Genomic DNA, 20,208 nt, shown 5'->3' with positions numbered 1-20,208 from the left:
CTTCACAGTGGATTTCCTTCAACCATATTTACGGTCAAACTTCACCTCCTAAAAGGATATTTATGACGTGGTTATTGTTTACAATGTTGTGTTTATATTTCATCATATCACTTAGCTGCAACTTATTTCAGGGTACACTGAAATTCATGTATGCACTTTCTCAGTAGCCCCATCGGACCCACACTCCAAGTGCGACACCCATCCTCTAGCACACAGTCAGCGATCTGACCCACTCAGCCTCCCCTGTGACTTCTACAGACTCTGAAGTCAGACAACTTGAAATCCAGATCATGTGCTTTCTAGATCGTATGGTTTTACATGTGTCCCATTTCCGAACAAACAGTGACATGTAAAAAGTGGTCAAATGTAACATATACTATGCTGGGGATTAAAATTGAAGTACTTTTTGGATCCCCTCCTCAGTGTGAGTCCACACTCTCAGTGCAAGAAACCTAAGGCTAAAAACATAAGTGATATGTTTCTCTGACATCGGAACGTCACTTTATTTGTGCGCGTAACAATTTTTCTTTGTCAAAAATATTTTTGAGTTGGCCGCGTCCCGACCATCCATTTGTCCGCTACAAGAATGAGTGTCTGTAAGAACGTGTTTGAGTGATTCTATACAAGTCATAACACACGTTAAACTTCCAAAGGTTTATATCTCAGAAGAAAAAAAAAAATAAAAGTGTGTTCCTCCCGCGTCACTTTTTTATGACAAAAATTAAAAGTCCTACCGAACTCGTCACTTTTTTAAAAATGTGCCCGTGAAACATTTAATTTTTTATGCAGCCTGAACACCTGCCGACAAATTCGGCGTGGAAGCCGCAGTGTCGGAGTGGGTTTGACTCGCCGATTGCAACACGCATATACATGATGTCGTATATAAGAAAGCCGGCTAATGTCGCCTTCTTGTAACTTAGCGAAAGGTCCTTCTGGCACGCGAGATTTTAAAGAGTTTTTTTGCATAGCATTTCAGTGGCAATATTCTATAACCTAGAAATATGAACGCAGTAGTTACAAACATATAAAACTACAGATACATAAATGATATGCATTACAACAATTTTACAAATCATATGTACTATAATCACATGGAAAGAATATGAGGAGTCTATGGTAATACACCAAATTCATTTAAAATTGTAAACGTAATGACATTTTGGGGAATAGTTTCGGGACTTCTGTTAGAAAAAAATGTTAAAAATTGGTCTTTTCTTGAACGTGTAGCAAAATGTTTCATGAATAAGCAATGTTTGTAGTAGTGATTCCGTTTCTTTGCTACACTTGGTACAAGATATTATGTGGTGGTGTTCATTTTCTAAAACATTGCACATTTCAGAGTGACGTTGTAATAGTGGGGATGCAGGTTTCCAACATCTTCCAGTTTTAATTTTGAGTTTATGATTCAATTACTTTAAAAATGCGACCTGGGAGCTTTGTTTTTAACAATGAAATAGGTAATTCTCAAGGTTTATGGATGACTTGACCAATATGTAAGTTCTTAATTATGTACACTCTAAACCTAAGTGTTCTAGTTCTGAACACTGTGAGAACACCTGTCCTGTAACAGATTTAGAACGCAGTCGGAGTGTTCTGATTTTGACACTTTGTGCTCTGCCGTCAGAACACTAGTGTTCCACTTACAGAAGGCCCGTGTTCTAGATTTCAGAGCACTCTTTGTGTGTTCTGTATGTGTTCAATTCACAACACCCCCGAACGCCTCGGACGCTGTAACAGATTTAGAAAACCCTTCGAGTGTTCTGAGCCTCATATCAGAACACCAGTGTTCTCAAACTCCCACCAGCCTTACTTGAACGTATAAAAACATTAAGAATATGAAGCCATTCAAAAGCTATTTAAGTATACCGAGAATATGGAAACGTGTTACTGTTTCAAATATTTTGTTAGAACGCAGCTGGGTAAATAGAGTGTAGGAGTAGTTAACGTATAACTTGAACTCACTTGTTTACATATTACCACATCTGCGGTTACAGTCGCATAGCATAGAAGAACGAGCTTAAAAAGAGCTCCTATATCTCAGGGTCGGGCAAGGATGAGATAACTTTCTCTGACGAAGCGTTTGTACTTTGAGGACACATCTGTTGAATTGACCACCTCTTCCACTACGAAGGCTTGAAGAACATGCCACCATGTACGCTCTAAGGTAGTTTAAATAAAAGATGTAGTACACCGACATGAGGTTCAGAACGTCAGCCATGATGCCACCCTCCACAGTCACCTCACATGACACGGTGTCGGCAGCGATGTGGAAGCCGACCAGAGCATCATCTCTCAGGAAGCCACAATTTGGGAACCATCGGAGGATTTTGTCTTCAGATCCCCCTCAATCTTTTCCAAGGTCACATCCTACAACACTACGCTAAAATGTCTTCATTCATTTGAAAGATACGCTATTTAATTTTATACTTAACCCATGACCCATAATTTTGAACGAAAGTACTATTCTTTTTCACCCATAAACAAATACGAAAACGCTTATCCAATAGTTTTGGTAAAAAAAAAAAACAAGTTCCGTTTTGTAAGAATATACACATTTACGCTTGTACATTGTGGAAGAATCTTTGTAACCACCTACTTAATGATACATTTCCTTAAATTACAGGATATAAAATAATGTAACACGTTTAGTTTTATATACCACTCATCCTTTTAACTTCTATCATTGACCTCTTTGTGGTCTTGTTTGATTTGGCACCCCGATGAAGCCTTGTTTTATCGTCGATGAGGTGAATCACAGCCAGCATTCTCATTGGATCCGAGAAAAAAAACCCAGTTGCTTAACAGTTCAGTCCACACACTTGAACATAATGTTTGAATCACGTAAATGTAATCAGGAGTGTTGCTGGAAATATATTCCTCGTATAACACACCCATGTCATTTGCACGAGTTACTTTATTAAATGCACCATGAATCCAGCCTGTCCACGCTCAAGTGTTCTATTTTCGGACGCCTAGTTTTCTATATATTTTCAGATATAATCAACTACGGCTGTGAGATTGAGGTTTAGCCAGCCATGCCGCAGCATGACCTTAGTATATGCTAATCTATACCCAAGGAAACATGTAACATTTAAATGCCGCTGTGTTCCTCGAGCTGAATAATGGCGGCCGCCAAGACACACAAATCAAACTTCAGTAGATACCTACGTCATTCCAATACTCCAGCAAATAAAGTTATGAAATTTGTGTGTAAATTTGTTTGTGGTAATTAACTATAGAAAATACCCTTAGTAAACCTCCAAATATCACTGACAATATGTTTTTTAACAATAGGGCCAAACAACTTTAGGTTGCGTTGGGGAAGAGATGACTGCACGTGACGTCATGACGTCACTTTCATGACGTCACTTTGTTAGATAATCAACTGTTCTAATCAGAACACACGCCGTCTGAATAGATATCAAATTAAACCTTACGGAACACATGAAGTCCTAATGTGTTCATTTTATCAAATGTAAAAGAACACTATGCGTGTACTCTGTTATTTATCACTTGTAAACCATATATAGCCAGACTTTATCCAAATATTTTGAACTTTTTGAGGAATCATTTTCCTCTTGCAAAAATAGATCTACATGTATTTTTATTCTCCTTCTGGTAAGAAAAGGTTAAAGTAAGAATAGAGAAAACATCAATTTCATCAAAATATTTTTAAATGTCCACTTGTATAGTGTTCAACATTGTCTTAAATATCTTAACAGCTTAATGATTTTGTTAAAGTATTTTATTCATTTCATTTCCGAAATCAGTCTTCTAATAACACATTGTGTTCTGAAATGAGAACACCTACCTCACACACTTTGAACACGTGTTCTAAAACAGAACACGCATGTTCTAAATATGGCCTATGCGTTACATTTCAGAACATGCACGGATCTGGAGTAAGCATATTCTATTCCCTCTAAACAGTCAATATTGTAAATGTCAATGTAGAGGACAGGGACCTAATACAGTCGGTGTAGTAGACGTCAGTGAGAGGACAGGGACCTAATACAGTCGGTGTTGTAGACGTCAGTGAGAGGACAGGGACCACTACAGTCGGTGTTGTAGACGTCAGTGAGAGAACAGGGGCATAATACAGTTGGTGTTGTAGACGTCAGTGAGAGGACAGGGACCTAATACAGTCGGTGTTGTAGACATCAGTGAGAGGACAGGAGTCTAATACAGTCGGTGTTGTAGACGTCAGTGAGAGGACAGGGACCTAATACAGTCGGTGTTGCAGACGTCAGTGAGAGGACGGGGGCCACTACAGTCGGTGTTGTAGACGTCAGTGAGAGGACGGGGGCCTAATACAGTCGGTGTTGTAGACGTCAGTGAGAGGACGGGGACCTAATACAGTCGGTGTTGTAGACGTCAGTGAGAGGACGGGGGCCACTACAGTCGGTGTTGTAGACGTCAGTGAGAGGACAGAGACAGAACAGATGTATCTTCTTGGTATTAGAGAAATAGCCATTACATCTAAAGAGTCAGTGTATTTGTAAACATATTTCCGGTTTATGTTTTTAACTTCCTATCAGTTCACTTCCCTGTCTGTCTTTGCTTTAGATTCTCATTCATTTCTTTTTCTTCTCGACACATTCTTCACAACCACGGGCCCACACGCGTTGCCTGTAGACATTTCACCAATGATTTCCACATGGACTGCGTCCAGTGCGTGGTCGCCCATTTCCTTAACGACTTCCAGTTGGTCTCGGGGCGCCTCATCATGATGTTAACCATCCAAAATCCTCCATCATTCCAAGCAGGAGCCATAAACGTATCGGACGCTGTGTCATCAAACTTATCACCACCTTACGTAGCTGTCATGAAGTTTTGCCGCCTTTCCTGACATAGCCATGTGTTGTTGACGGCCGCCATGCATCTAGGTGTTGGTGGGATAATCACTAACGGATTTATGCATTTCTAATGCTATTCACTGTATTCATCCTACCTGATTCACTGAAAGAAGAAAGCTAACATTCTCAATTCCAATTTCGCTTAAACGTGAAATAGATTTTGCACACTAAGATTTTACATTAAGCATGTATCTAAACACGACTCATTGCTGAAAAGCCCTGGCTAAAATCACTGTACGAAAACTTTTGACTATATTTTACGTGAACTTCGGTGACTGTTACGCGAGTGACTGATGGCATTAGGCCGCGCGTCTTGATCTACAAACAATATCAAGATGAAGGACACACACGCAATGTTTCCACATGTGTACCCGACCTGAGCTATCGTCTTGACGTAAGCCACAAGGTTCAATAAATCGTGCAGAAAGCGTCGCACTCGATATCTGTTTCAGATATCTCAGTTAGTTTGTTTTCAGACCTGAACTATTAAGGGTGAAAAAAATGTTTTATTTAGGTTAGGTTAAACTCCACATATACACTGTATGCTTTACTTCAAGATATTTTGCAACCATTCACGTTTTCGTACAGTTCGTGTACACATCGCTATTGAAATTGTTTGTTTTATGATTTCCGTTGTATGAAGTTCGAGTGTTATCACACTATTACAGCAGATGCCGTCTGTCGGAGGCTGATAGATATACTGGGGCGATTTGTCTATGCGTTAAGGTAAGGAGATACAGAAGACTGCAATGTTCGCGGTAACACAGAAACCTGCAAAAAAACAACAACACGCAAACAATATTTTGCATGCGTGTTTTTGGACGCATAGATTCTGATCTACTTAATTCTAAAAATACCTTAAAACAGCAACATATAAAAAGTTGTTTCAAGTTGTTTCAAAGGCATTTAGAAGTTGGAGGAATCAAACTAAAAGTGCTTTATGGTTCAACTTCTTTATTATACAAGGTCACAACGTTTCGAGACAGATTCTAGTCTCTTCTTCAGGTGAAGTGAGGGTAAAACTAAAGGGTTGCAGTATATATACACATAACAGTAGACTGATAACAATGGGTAACAAGATATACAGGTTTCTATTGATTGATGTACAGGCTTCGATTGATAGATGTACAGACTTCAACTTATGAACAGGCTTCAACTGATTGGTGTGCAGGCTTGTGTTGATTAGGTTAACGAGTTACAGGTAAAGATGTTTGGATAAAGGTTAGTCACTGAGGATAAGGTGTCTCCATGCCTTGGGTAACACCTCCGTCTCTGTTGATTGAGGGATTGTTCCGCTTGATTGCAATGGCTTCTAGGAGCTTCCGTTTTTTTTAAGTCATTGGCGTTCCTAACTAATGTCCTGGTGTTGTCCCAAACAATCTTGTGATTGCGGTTGTGCATGATGTGTTCACATACAGCAGACTTCTGATCCAAATTTTGAACTGATGTTTTGTGTTCTTTTAACCTGATAGCCAGTGGTCGACCAGTTTCACCAATATATGTCTCTTTACAACTGCATTGGATCTGGTAGATGCATCTTGCTGGGTTGTTGCATTTAGGTGTTGTTGGCCCACGTCCATTAGCTGATAGTAGCGTTTTCAGGTTGGTGTCGCTACGGAAGGTGACGTCTATTCCTGTTGTTTTCTTGATGAGACGGCTGATGCGATGACTTATCTGGCCATGGTATGGTATATTAATTCTGATGAATTAACATACCATACCAGGGCTTGACATGATTCGGGATTGTAATGAAAATTTCACGCGCAAAACAATTGAACTACGTATACTATCCACAAACGGAAACGCAGGGACGAGAAACCTGCTGCGAAAATGTTGCATTTTCAAACATGTTGAGCTCCACAAATAGACTTACCCCAACTTATGAGATGGTTGTGTCTATACAACCAAGTGGATACGTGTAGATGAAGGAGACGATGTGCGCAATGGTGACGATGTAAAACGACACCGACGTCAGGTTTCCTGGCTCTTAGACCAATCTATTTCAACCTGTTCCGTACAGTTTGACCGGATATCCTCTAAAGACAAGGCAACCTGGTTGCTGTGTTCTCACCCGTGGCACTACGATCACGCAACTGTAGTACCCGGATGTACAGAACTTCGTCTGCAGTGGTAACTCGAGGTCTGTCCGTACGGGGACGGCCATTTGTTATACCTGTTTGGTTGCAACGACCTGCGAGCCACGATACATTTCCCAGACTAACATTCAGACGCCTGGCAACACTAGACTGGTAATCTCCAGCATGTCAAGACGTGACGTAGTGATTTGACCTTGAAATTGCTTCAAAACAACTGCCAATTTCCGAAAGTAATATGGATTTTCATTGCCAGACAGTGCATGCTCTTTTTGCACAATTTTAAGTGGAAGTTGATTTCTGTTACGTTGTGGCGATACCTTTCTGATCCTTGTAAGCATTCTCATCGAAATCAACATTTTTAGGTAAAATCGATTTTCAGATAGTGCAGTTGTGTAAAGTCATCACTTGTGTTACATATTTTGACGATTGTTTGAACACAATATGTAATTAATAGATTTTGAAACATGTAAATCGCCTGTGCGTTGCTTTTTGGGATATATATATGTGTGTGTAATTTTCTGCACGCACTCGAACAGAACCTACCGCTTGCACAGCAGACTGGTAACACAAGGCAACGGCACTGTCTTGTCAAAAGGCAAGTTGTCCATATCATTGCTGTTCCAGCATACTCGTGCCCATACCTAAGTGCTAGGTTTTTGAGGGCTTCTTTCAGTAATAAAACATTCAATTATACAGTGACAAAATCTCACATTTTATAGTATGACCAGAAATCATTGAGAATTTGAGGAATGTATTTAACTGGATTTCTAGAACAAAAACCTTGACCAGCTCTCAAGTGCTTGGTTTCAATCAAGAGAGACAACTCCTTTAATCCGTTTTCAATAGAGTGTGAAAAATTATTCCCCTTTGTTTAGCAGTGATCAGTGATCCTTAGTATGGATGATTTAGAGAAGAGGCAGTTGATTTCAGAGTGTTATTTAACAAGGACATCAGATCAGCTGAAGTGATTTCAAGTAGACCAGGTATCCCTGTGTCCACTGTCTATCGTGTTTTGAAAATGTTGCAAATGGAAATGGCACTGAGCACCAGGGAGGCGCGTGTAGGCCCAGAAAATTGACTGTTGGTGACAGTAAGCGGCTTGGTATTCTTGTTTCTTAAAACAAACGAAGGAGTTTAGAAAACGTAAGGCTGGATATGATTGACAGAGGAACTGTGGAGACAATTAGAACTGAGCTGCATGCAGTGGGTTGACAGAAAAGTCAAGGAGTCCCAGCACCGATAATGAAACCCGAACAAAAAGAGCAATGGTTGAACTGGTGCTTACAGCATAGAAATTTTAACTGGGACAATGTGATTTTCTTTAGATGAAAGTTCTGTGTGGTTGTTTCCTAATACACTGACATTCTGGACCAAACAAACTGAAAAACACTTGTATCAGCGCCCTAAGTACAGTCCGAAGTTAAATGTGTGGGGTGGCATATCTGTGTTACGGGCAACGCCCCTCTGAATATTACTATTCAGGGAGTATGAACAGTGATCGGTACACACATATTATCGAAGGACATTTATTTCTATCTACTCACGTGTACCATGGAAACTTTTGGATTTTCCAGCAGGACAACGACCCAAAACATCGTTCAAAACATTCGTAGGCCTGGTTTCGGACCCAATATATGACATTGTTAGAGTGGCCAAGCTGTAGCCCTGATCTAAATCCAGTAGAAAATATTTGGGGACTTGTGAAGGAAAGTGTCAAGAAGAAACATCTGACAAATATTGCTGAAAATAAAGTGGTCAGATATGGGGATAGCATGGACCACGACCCTTTAACTTGTTTGAAGAACAATATGCCCCGCCTGCCTTGCTGCTCGTGGTGACTTGACAATTTACTATCTGTTCACCTTTGAATCTGGAGTTATGTTTCTGCTAGTATTCACATTTTACATGTGAGTAATAAGTGAAAAAAATTTAGAAAATTTAAATCTTTAAATGCTCAATAACTTCTGGTCATACTATAAATGAAAGTACTCATTGGTGAGACAGCCCCTGCTCCTTGCAACAGGTAGGTACAAAAGATTCTGGTAGTTACTTCGTTGTTTAACGCCGCATTCAGCTCTATCCTAGCAACATGGCGACAGTCTGTAACTGTAACTGGACCAGACAATCCAGTGATCAACAGCATGAGCATCCATCTACACAGTAAGGATACGGCGACACGTCTCAACCAAGTCACCGAGCCTGACCGCCAGATCCCGTTAGTCGCTTCTACAAACATGGACAAGTGAAGACCAGTTCTACGTCGGACCTGCAGGACAGATAAGACATGGGTTCCTGAGGACAAATTCTAGGTGAGATCTTCAAAGGAGAGATAAGACATGGGTTCCTGAAGACAAATTCTAGGTGAGATCTTCAAAGGAGAGATAAGACATGGGTTACTGAAGACAAATTCTAGGTGAGATCTTCAAAGGAGAGATAAGACATGAGTTACTGAAGACAAATTCTAGGTGAGATCTTCAAAGGAGAGATAAGCCATGGGTTCCTGAAGACGAATTCTAGGTGGGATCTTCGCGGGTGGTACAAAAGAACCGAACAGTGACAGCAGCAGAAAAAGACGGGATTAGGTACGACTCACTCACCCACTCAAACTGTTGGTGATTGTATGGCCAGATCCACATACTGAAGTGTCACCTTCCACTTGCCAGAGCGGTACGGAATAGGTCTGGCTTGGAAACATGATACGGACAAAGTACAATTTACAAAGGAAAATAACAGTTTTAGATTCAGTTAAGACACAACAACCTAATAATGTCATAGTTCTAATCACAAAAGACATTGTTTACAATTGCAAATAATACATGACTTAAGATCACATTTAAATCTGGTTCAAAAAGGAATTAAAGAAATTGCTATATGAAGCAAATGAACCCGTTGCATTTTCTCACTGCAACCAGACACACAGACTGAAATCACTGAATGCTCTTGATAAAGATACGCACCATCTTAAACGGGAAATATCACGCCCACAGGTAACACGGTTTGGAAATATCAAAATTAGCATCAACATGCTGATTGTCATGAAGCCATATATTGTATGTTCCATGCAGTGGAACATGTACTGCTTATATGGGTGATTGCACCGTGTATACAGAAATGGGAAATGAAATAAAATGCAGTAATTTTACCTTAAACCTAATTGACACACTCACTCAATGTTATTACTTTTGTGTGACAGTAGTGTGAGTAACAAAACCCCGCAATAGTAGAATATTTTTCCTTACTGAGTTTTGTTTGCATCCATACAGAATGAATGCCAAATATAATTTTTTCATGTGTGTAAGTATCGGGAGTGATTTGTGTGGGTTCAATGCAGTGACGAAAATAGTGAAAACATGGGATAAAAGCGACAATGAGCATGAATGAAAACGATGAATTGTCAGCTTTTGTTATAACTGCTGAACATCAAATGAAATGTGAAGAAAATGCCACGACGGACGCTTAAAGCATACACGCCATCAACCAAATGCAGACAGGCGACTCGACTTCGGCCTTAGCCAGGTTTTCCAACGTATCGCCACCCGCCAGATCAGTGTAATACTGAATGTTTATGCCTTTAAATTCTTATACTTCACAAACCGGAGCGTGAATAATCGTAGGAATTTCTCCTTGGCTTTTGCTTCTGCACCTACAAGGTTAACAGTTCAGATTTATAAAAGCACACATGAATAGAGGAATACCAAAATGTGAGAAAAAACACAGTAAAAAGCGGTATGTTTAACCAAATGTTTTAAGAGCATAAACCTCAAGTTTACGATTTTGTAAGCAATGATATATATGTATACAACCGTGTATAAAGTCAAGAACAGGCATATAGGTGCTTTTATCATGGTGTACGAAGGTGATCTAAACATGTGTGGGCAACAGTCATTATTTGGTATAGATGGAGACATGATGCCTTACTTCAGCAACAGTTTGCCGTGACTCCGAAAGATATCTGGTCAGACTGTGCGGGACAGGTTGAAAGAGACTGGTCTGAGAGCCAGGCGACCCTAAGTCGGGCACGTGCTACGTCGTCACCATCACGCGCGCTCATCGTCTCCCTTATCTACATTACCTTCTTCCAAACTGGTGTAAAAATTCATGCACTAAAGTCTGTTTATGAACGAACTACACATGTTCGAAAATACAACATTTTCGAAACAGATTTCGGATTATTTGGGGTTTTTTTGTTGGTTTTTTTTTTTTGTTGGTTTTTTTTTTTCATTTTTATAGTATATTATGACGGATGGTGGAAGAGGCAAGTGATGCAAACGTTCGTTAGCCACGCCACTTATCCGGGTTCGATTCCCCCACCTGAGTACAACAGTTCGAAGCCCATTTCTGGTGTCCCTTCCGTATTATTGCTGGAATATTGCCGGAATGTTGCTAAAATGTTGCTATACCCATGCTGACCCATACGAAAGCATACTTTCTGTTACTTCCCAAATTAATGTTTCTATGTATCCATTTTACTTTCCCGGTGTCTACACGTATCTGTAATAAAATCAGTCATTGATTAACGCCTCATCAAAAACTATTGGCGGCAGCCTGTTTGACCGCAACAGAAGATACAGTATAATGAAAGAACTGAATATTGCAAATATTGCTAACACCAAACTCTTTTGTACTCAAATGTTCGCGAAGGCCACGATGTCATCCTGTGACAGAACAGGATACAATTTTAGAGTGAGAGTATGTGACAAACACCGGCCTAGATTCAGTTAACTTGTGACCTGATTACACAGCTGCTAGGCTGCAATGGCGCACCGGATCTAACTCCTGTGTAGGGTGAGTACAGACCGGAACTAATGTTGTATGAATTCAGTGAAACTATTACTTCATATTAAATCGTATACTGCACTTGAGAAGACGTGCGCGTACATCCCAGGTGACACTCTGGCAACACCTACAGTTTTTCCGGTTTAACAGCGTGGTGCAAGGTGTGTACGCAGCAGCGTTCTCAGGGGCCCTGTTAGGGTTGAGCAAACAGGGACAGATGCAGCGATAGAGGCGGGCTATGCTGCATATCGTTTACTTACATTTCAGGTGCTTAAAAGTGATCTCTGTAGTATTATTCAAGTAACACATTTAAGATTTGGCTGCGTGATTGGTACAATTCTTCGTTATCTTATTTTACTCGTCTCATTCCGTTATAAGCAGGGTCTACCATGGAAATTATTCCATTTTGAATGGCAATGGTGCCGTTGTACAAAATGTTTGTAACAAGCCATGAAGTCAACTAAAATTGAGTATTATTTTCCCTCATTATATTTAAACATAGGGATAGAACTCTGTTAATTAAGGTACAAAATTAGTTAAAATATGTACTTATTTAATAGAACTAAGAGAACTGAGAGCTAATATCATCATACACCGAAAGATGCATTATTTTGCAGACGAACATTTGTTCTATAATGACTTTACGAAGTTTGTGGAGAGAAGTACATCTTTCTCAGGCTCTTTCGGAAAGTGTCTTTTGAATAATTACATGTTATGAAGTTCTGGCACACGATTACTGTTGTATTCAAGGTAAGTGTGAATACATCCGAGTTAGAGAACACGATATAAGAGGGCTATTACAATGGGTATTCCGTTCATATTTGAAGTGACTTGAAGGTAACCCACCTGTACCCAGAAACCACATATTATGGTTATATCGTGTACCTAACTGAGTAGGAGAAAAGCAATCATTATGGATGTCAACTTCTTTATTGTGAATAACACAACGTTTCGAAGTGTATGCTTGCTACACCATCAGGCGAGCAAACACAGGAGCAAGCATACCCTTGCCGTTTTATTCTCAATAAAGGTGATATCCATAAATATTGCTTTTCGCATGTTGTCCACTTCTAAATGACTTTCAAAGATTTACATGAGTTGGGTTACAATATGAACCACTTCTATTACTGCCATGTTATGTTACCCCAGCATATACTAGTAGTAGTGATCCACCACGTTCTACTGTGTACGATGTCACGTGATGGGAAGCGTGTGCTGTGCGTGGGCCTGGTGTGTCTGGATATTGTGAAGATGGTTGCAGACTATCCCCAGGAAGACTCCGCCCAACGGTGAGCCTTAGGAGATGCAGGGGTTGTCGTAATTTGAATCTGACAAGAACAGACCGTCCCAAAGTGGAATGTAATGAAAGATTAACTGAGATTCGAACGCACAACCATAGGGATCTGGTAGGAAGTGGCGAATGCCGGCAACTTTGGAAATATGCCCTTGCATACCTAGCAGGAACTGAAACTCTTCAGAATAACTTTGATCCCTCCGAATACCCTCGTAGACATTCCCTGTCTCACCTGTAAGTCTCTCGGGCTCTGATAATGAATTGATTAAACAAGGCTTCACGAGAGCAATTTGGAAGTTTTTTATTTTGTTATAAATCAATATGTAAAAACGGACAGCATCTATCCAAGATGACATTTTCTACTATTATTTGTAACAGGTGTTTGGATTGCGTGTGGCAACGCGGTGGCAATGCATCAAACACGTCATCAGTTTTGGCGTTACTGGGGCAACCAGTTGAATATTTCGGAACAGTAGCACAATCTCAAGAACTAAGGTAATACTACCTTCATAAATATGTTTTGGTGACTACACACCTTTATCACCTGAACAAAATATATCGCTGTGTGTTTTTTCCAGGTTTCTCAGGGAGGATTTTGCCAGCTACGGGGTCAGCCTTGACCACATCGTTGTGTGTCCGAACACGTCCTGCCCGCTGTCCGTGGTCATCGTCAACACCCGCAACGGCTCCAGAACCATACTGCATACTAACAAGTGGGTCAAACTGCAAACCATACTGCATACTAACATATCAGTCAAACTGCAAACCATACTGCATGCTAACAAGTCGTTCAAACTGCAAACCATACTGCATACTAACATGTCTGTCAAACTGCAAAGCATACTGCATACTAACATGTCGGTCATATTGCAAACCATACTGCATACTAACATATCAGTCAAACTGCAAAGCATACTGCATACTAACATGTCGGTCAAATTGCAAAGCATACTGTATACTAACACGTCGTTACAACTGCAAACCATACTGCATATTAACATGTCGGTCAAATTGCAAAGCATACTACATACTAACACGCCGTTACAACTGTAAACCATACTGCATACTGGCATGTCATTACAACTATAAACCATACTGCATACTGACACGTCAAACTGAAACCAATACTGCGTACTAATACGTCAGACAAACTGAAATCATTCTGCTTATTAACACGTCGGTCAAACTGCAAGCAGTACTGCATACTAACACTACCCGACGTTGTCCAAAACAAGTCAAACCATGCTGACTTCGACCCACTGACCTGTGAGGGCCGACTCATTAGAACCGTTGGTCTGTGGTACCATGTTCGATTGTGTGTCTTCAAAACGGTTTTCCTATGTACCTTTCTGTTACGTAAATTTCACATTTTTGCGTTATTTGTTGTTTTACGCCGCACTCAGCAATATTCCAACAATATGGCGGAGATGGGGCAAATTGTTATGGATAACAACTTCTTAATTGCGTGATTGCGACATTTCGTTTCGAACGGTACAAGAATCTTTAACGAAACGTCGCAATCACGCAATTAAGAAGTTCTTGTCCATAACAATTTGCCCTGTTTGTACACATCAACTTCTAAAATGCCACTCAAACAGATATGGCGGAAGTCTGTAAATAATCGAGTCTGGACCAGACAATCCAGTGATGAACGACACACAAGATCAATGAACAGTGAAACTATAGAGCAAAACACACGAGTTGGTTTACCGGCATAAAAGGCGATACAGCGGATCGAAATGTACGGTTGAAACAACGAACAGAGACTCCGTTGTATGTCTTTGTGCACCCACGAATGTACTGCATTTCACTTCTTGCACTGTTGAATCAGTGTTGGAAGCAGGTATATATATATGTCTTTCACTGTTGAAAGGAATCAGTGTTGGAAGCAGGTATATATATGTGTGTCTTTCACTGTTGAAAGAAGCACCCCTGAGCACTGCAGAAATTACTATATACATTAGGTGTCTTCCAATAGGTACTAGTACACAGTCCTTGCTGTGAGAGTAGATAGACACGTTGAAAGTCAAGTCGTATATCTTCCTCGTAATGCACTCCCTCTCGAAAATCAGATCATATACACTGTAATCAAACATCGCAGAAAATGCAGGACTGAAGCTTCTATTCGAATAAGGTAAAGAATGTGTCAACCCCTTTGATATAATTTGGTCTATAAAACAAACAAAGGGAAAAAACGACGAAGGGAGGTAACTCTAAATCAAGGTCGAGCTGATCATTATCAGAGTCCTTCAATCACTTTGCTGCCACGATAATCATTACACAGCCTTGATGTTAATGTCTATATGTGCTGTGTTTTTCCAGCAATCTGAGAGAAGCCAATGCGGATGACTTCAGGACAATAGATCTTTCCGGGAACAAATATAAGTGGATACATTTTGAGGTTTGTGTAATCATAATGATAATCTTGTTGTAAACATGGCATCTGATCACCTTACAATAAAGACATGTTTCTTCCGAATTCTTATGATAAAACCGTGTTTAATCGAACCCGACCGATGCTTTAGCCACTAGGAGTCACCTGTAACATCCACAAAATATTGTACAAGGTTGATTGTTTCCTGTGCTGTTGCAGTGTCGCCCCAATGTGCAGGAGACGGTCCGAATGCTGGAGCATGTGCACAATCATAATATAACAGCAGGTGTACACAGTGTTGTTACCTCTGTCGAGTTTGAAAAGCCAGGTCGGAAAGGGTGTGGTAAGTTTACTCTGATTGGCAGTATATATTTTGTGTTAGATCTATCCGCAGGGTTTGCTCAGACATTACTTCACAGACATCTTCAATGACAACTCATAGAAACGTTGTGTTGCAGAGCAGCTCTTTGCATTGCCGGACTACCTATTCCTGAGTAAGGAGTTTGCCCAGGATTTTGGCTATGACAATATGGAAGATGCAGTTGTAGGTTTCTCCACCAAGACTAAACCTGGGTATGTTACGTGACAAACAAATACACGAGACAGTATTTAACTGGATTGCCGGCTCAGACATTACATATTGGACTTTTTTACGTGGCGATGCCCCTCAATGATTCACACCCAATGTCGAATGATATAATGTCTCCCAGTCTCAGATTTATCTGGCCCTGACTGACACAGCTGTAAACCCGTAGTTTCAGTTGTCATGTCCCTCAAGTCATCGGCTCCATGCTGATGATTTATCTTGTCATTATTTCAGAGCCACGGTCATCTGTGCCTGGGGGGACAAGGGTGCTGCTGCCAAGTCGTCTGATTCAGACGTGGTTATTTCCCCTGCTGTAAAACTTGAACGTGTCGTTGACACCTTGGCGGCTGGTGACACATTCATTGCCGGATCTATTTTCTCTCTGTCTGGCGGAGAAGTATCTATAGCAGAGGCAATCGGTTATGGTTGTGAAGTGGCCGGGAAGAAGTGCGGGATGAGAGGACTTAAGGGTCTAGCGTCTCTGAAATCTTAAATTTGTGGATGTCCAAGTGTAAACCTCTACAATAGTCGAGGTGCTGCTTCGTAAGATGTGTGTGTGTAAGGCAGTGTGGCTCTGTTCTTCATGGTTAATGAGAAGGGATATTTCTGACTGTCAAAACATTGGACTGGTTTAATCATATCTACTTTAAGATAGTACTCAAGACGAGAAATCTTTATATGCGAGAAAAAAAATATGTACGTTGCAATTTTGCCCTGGATCTGTTATAGTAGTTTTAAATTTAAGTTAATGATAATGTTGCTTGAAATGGAAGTGTGACTATTAACCTTCAAGGACCCCATGTAGCCTGGTTTGTGGAATCCCACTGGAGCTGAAATGAAACTCCAGTGCATACAGATCCGCTGAGTAAAGCAATGCTGTTGTCGAACATAACATGGCTGGAACAAACTGAGGGGATAGAATAGCCAAGTGGGTAAAGCGTTGGCCCTCCAAGTCAGATTTCAGTTCTCCACATACGGACAGGGTGTGCCCCGTGGTGATACTACTGGAATATTGCTGAAAGTATCAAAAACACAACAGAAATCCACTTACAAGTCAAGTTGTACGAAATTATTGTGAAAACGGGAAGTAAGACTTGTTGCGGTGAGACAATCAATAATCGTCCAAATGCCGCTGACCTCCATGCTCGATGGCCACGTGCTGTAACGCACTTTTTAATTCGTCACATTGCCAACAGTCATCAAAAGTGCAGACAACGTCAAATTGTGTACTTGAGCCTGGTCACGTATTATGAGACACTGCTTTGATTGACGCGGTCGTATCTAGACACGTTGAACTCAAAGCCAATGTCAATCTGAGAAAGATTCGACAGAGAATCGGTATGGTATAGGGTGAAATTTCTGCATATAATACCAAACCCCGTATCACATTGTGCAAAACAGACAGTGCTATCGTGCCTTGCGGTTAAAGCGTTCGCTCTTCACGCCGGAGACCCGGGTTCGATTCCCCGTATGGGTCGAATGCGCGGAGTCAGTATCTGGTGTCTTGATCTTGCTGGATTTTGCTAAAAGCGGCGTAAAAGCAACTCACGCACTACAAGGCTGCGAGGCTACCCCATAGAACCAACGCTGTGCTGAGGTGATCGTTCAACTCCCATACTTGAACACTGGCCAGCGTAAATGAAGGCTACGACTGCCGTAAGTCTGTATGTTACTTATATACTTGTATCACTACTTTCTTCTAGACAACGGTTCAAGAATCTGTATCGAAACGTCACACTCAGGAAATGAAGAAGTTGTTATCCATAACAATTTGTCCAAGTTGTTTCCTAGGTATGCAGAAGATGTGTAAGTCTTTGTTGATCCTGTAAACTGTTGTCAACATATGCTATCAATCTACAGCTCCATGACTCCTGCACTCATCTTAATCAGGAATGGACTGTATTCACACAATAACGGTTCATGATATTTTAAAGTCGTTTTATTTTCTTTAGTTTACATGACACACAGTTATCAGTAGCATATGAAGACTAAATATGGGCAAAAACAATATTAAATTGTCTATTTCACTGAGTATGTCCACACGATATATACAAAAATATGTTTATCACAGAATTTCTGGTACAAAGTACCAATGGCAAAATACAGAAAATAAAACATACATTAAGAGACGACATTTTACATATGCAATACTCAAATAACTCCAAACCATCTATAATTTAGAGTTGCGTTTGCAGTCATCTTCATTCCCCTCCACGATCTGGTCTTGCAGAATTTCGTCGTATCACTACCTATGAGTTATTACCCACCATACGTCCCTCCACCGCTCACGAGTACACACGGCCTGCATGTGGCGTTGCAGGTCAAGCTATGAAATGAGGACGTAAGCATCTAAATAAGTGACTCCGTGCGAACTCTACGTTGGTTGATATTGAAGCAATGCGTTGAGTAAATAGCTACACAGTCACATGACACATTGAAAGAGACGAATCACCATTCGAAGATGTAATAAGCTAAGCGTTCATTGGCCAAACTCTGGCTTCTCTCTCCAGGGTAACGGTCATCTTGTGATTCGTTGGTTTGAAATAGCGACTGCACTGCAAAGTGGCCGTATGCACCGAATGGTGCTGGAGGGATATATACTGTATAAGTATTGACGGTTATACTACTGTACGTGAAATACACATACCTAAAATCCCCTCATCATCATCATCATCATCATCATCATCATCACCGATGGTTAGTTTATCAACAGAATGCAATGCCTCAGCAATGAAAATAGAAGCGAAATGTTACGCAGAAGATGCGCCAATTCCTTGTCATACGCCACATGCATCACTAGGGCTAAATAAAAAACGTTGAATGTTTCTCGGGCATCGGCACGTCACTTTTATTTGTGCGCGTGACAATTATTTTATTGCCATTTGAAAAAAAACAACATAATTTTGCCTTGGCCGCGTCCCGATCATCCATTTGTCCACTACACCAATGAGTGTCTGTAAGAACAAGTGTCACTGAATCTACAACTCGTTAACACGTGATTAACGTCCCACGCGGTATTTCTGAGAGAGAAAAAAAACAAAACAAATATGTTAAATCAAAAAATTTTAAGAAAAGTCCTACCCCTCTCGCCCCTTTTAAAAAATATGTGCCCGAGAAACATTAAGTATTTTATGCAGCCTAAAAACCAAAACTATATTAAGTCCTTGAAGGGCATTTAGAAGTGAAATGCATAAGGATGAAGATTTATGGATATCAACTTCTTTATATGAGAACACAACGTTTCGGAGTTAATGCGTACTCCTTCATCAGGTTTCCAACGTTTCGGAGTTAATGCTTACTCCTTCATCAGGTTTCCATCTGATGAAGGAGTACGCATTAACTCCGAAACGTTGTGTTCTCATATAAAGAAGTTGATATCCATAAATGTTCATCCTCAAAACTATATTAGCTGTTCATGCAGCTAAAACTGAACATCCATTTTGTGAGTATTGCACACAGAAATGAAAACAGGTACAAAACATGAAATTACCCTGTTTGGGGCAGACATTAATTACCATCATGTATAGAAAACACGTCACACCAGCACTAATAAAGATATTTTACCATTTTGCTATTTTCATCGTATTTGCTGCTAAGGGTACTCTCTCCAGTAGATGTATGGTCATAAATACCTTAAAGATTATTTAGTTCAAGTGTAGTTCTGACTTCTTTCAGCAGTACAAATGGACGGCTACAAACCTTTGAGCTAAATGATTTTGACATGTTTTTGTTTGATATGGGCATAAGTAGATCTCTTAACTATTCTACTTCCATGTTTTTTAAACATAGGCTTGTGTTGCGGTATCTCAACCTATGCCATCTATCAACATTCAACACAATACCTTTGATAGTGGAACACTTGACTCATAATGGTCTCCATGATAAAACAAAATACTGACTTTGCTGACTAATGAAAAGAAAGGAAAATAATTTTGATTATTAATATTTGACACAAATAAGGTTACAATTTATTACAAAATATAAGATACATCTATGATCATAAACACTATCCAAAACTGATTTAGTAATAAAAAAAATTAGAAAAGCATCAAACACAAGGGTATAACTTCATAAGCTGTTAATGAAATGTTTTCGCGAATGAATTTACAAGAGATTCCATATGGTACCAACGTTTACAGAAACTTTGTGCAACCATGGAAATACATGTAACATCATTACCATTCATAAACAGTCTAAGTAAACTTTGTCTCCGTGTATTTCGTTAC

General features: G+C 40.2%; 1 protein-coding gene across 3 annotated transcripts; it reads left to right on the top strand.

The window, feature by feature from the left end:
- Positions 1-11,662: 11,662 nt before the first annotated feature.
- On the top strand, positions 11,663-18,009 carry LOC137294738 (ketohexokinase-like). 3 transcript variants are annotated; one of them, XM_067825830.1, is made up of 8 exons: positions 11,663-11,737; positions 12,878-13,017; positions 13,401-13,517; positions 13,601-13,735; positions 15,345-15,423; positions 15,616-15,739; positions 15,855-15,969; positions 16,217-18,009. In XM_067825830.1, the coding sequence occupies exons 2-8, from the start codon at positions 12,920-12,922 to the stop codon at positions 16,473-16,475; spliced, it is 927 nt and encodes a 308-aa protein (XP_067681931.1). In that variant the 5' UTR covers positions 11,663-11,737; positions 12,878-12,919; the 3' UTR covers positions 16,476-18,009. The 3 variants fall into 3 exon arrangements, with proteins under 3 accessions (XP_067681931.1, XP_067681932.1, XP_067681930.1); XM_067825831.1 differs by having other exon boundaries at positions 11,682-11,737; positions 12,894-13,017; positions 16,217-17,749; XM_067825829.1 differs by lacking the exon at positions 11,663-11,737 and having other exon boundaries at positions 12,738-13,017; positions 16,217-17,749.
- Positions 18,010-20,208: the final 2,199 nt, after the last annotated feature.

Source organism: Haliotis asinina, chromosome 8, assembly GCF_037392515.1.
Source record: "Haliotis asinina isolate JCU_RB_2024 chromosome 8, JCU_Hal_asi_v2, whole genome shotgun sequence".
NCBI lineage: Eukaryota > Metazoa > Mollusca > Gastropoda > Lepetellida > Haliotidae > Haliotis > Haliotis asinina.
This window is presented reverse-complemented; position numbering and strand designations above follow the sequence as displayed.

What these genes read in the sequence shown, in the direction of transcription:
- LOC137294738 (XM_067825829.1), top strand. Translation starts at nt 12,803, where the DNA reads ATGACTTTCAAAGATTTACATGAGTTGGGTTACAATATGAACCACTTC. An exon ending in ACCATACTGCATACTAACAA is followed by an intron (nt 13,736 to 15,344) that starts GTGGGTCAAACT and finishes GTGTTTTTCCAG; the next exon opens with CAATCTGAGAGAAGCCAATG. An exon ending in GCCAGGTCGGAAAGGGTGTG is followed by an intron (nt 15,740 to 15,854) that starts GTAAGTTTACTC and finishes GTTGTGTTGCAG; the next exon opens with AGCAGCTCTTTGCATTGCCG.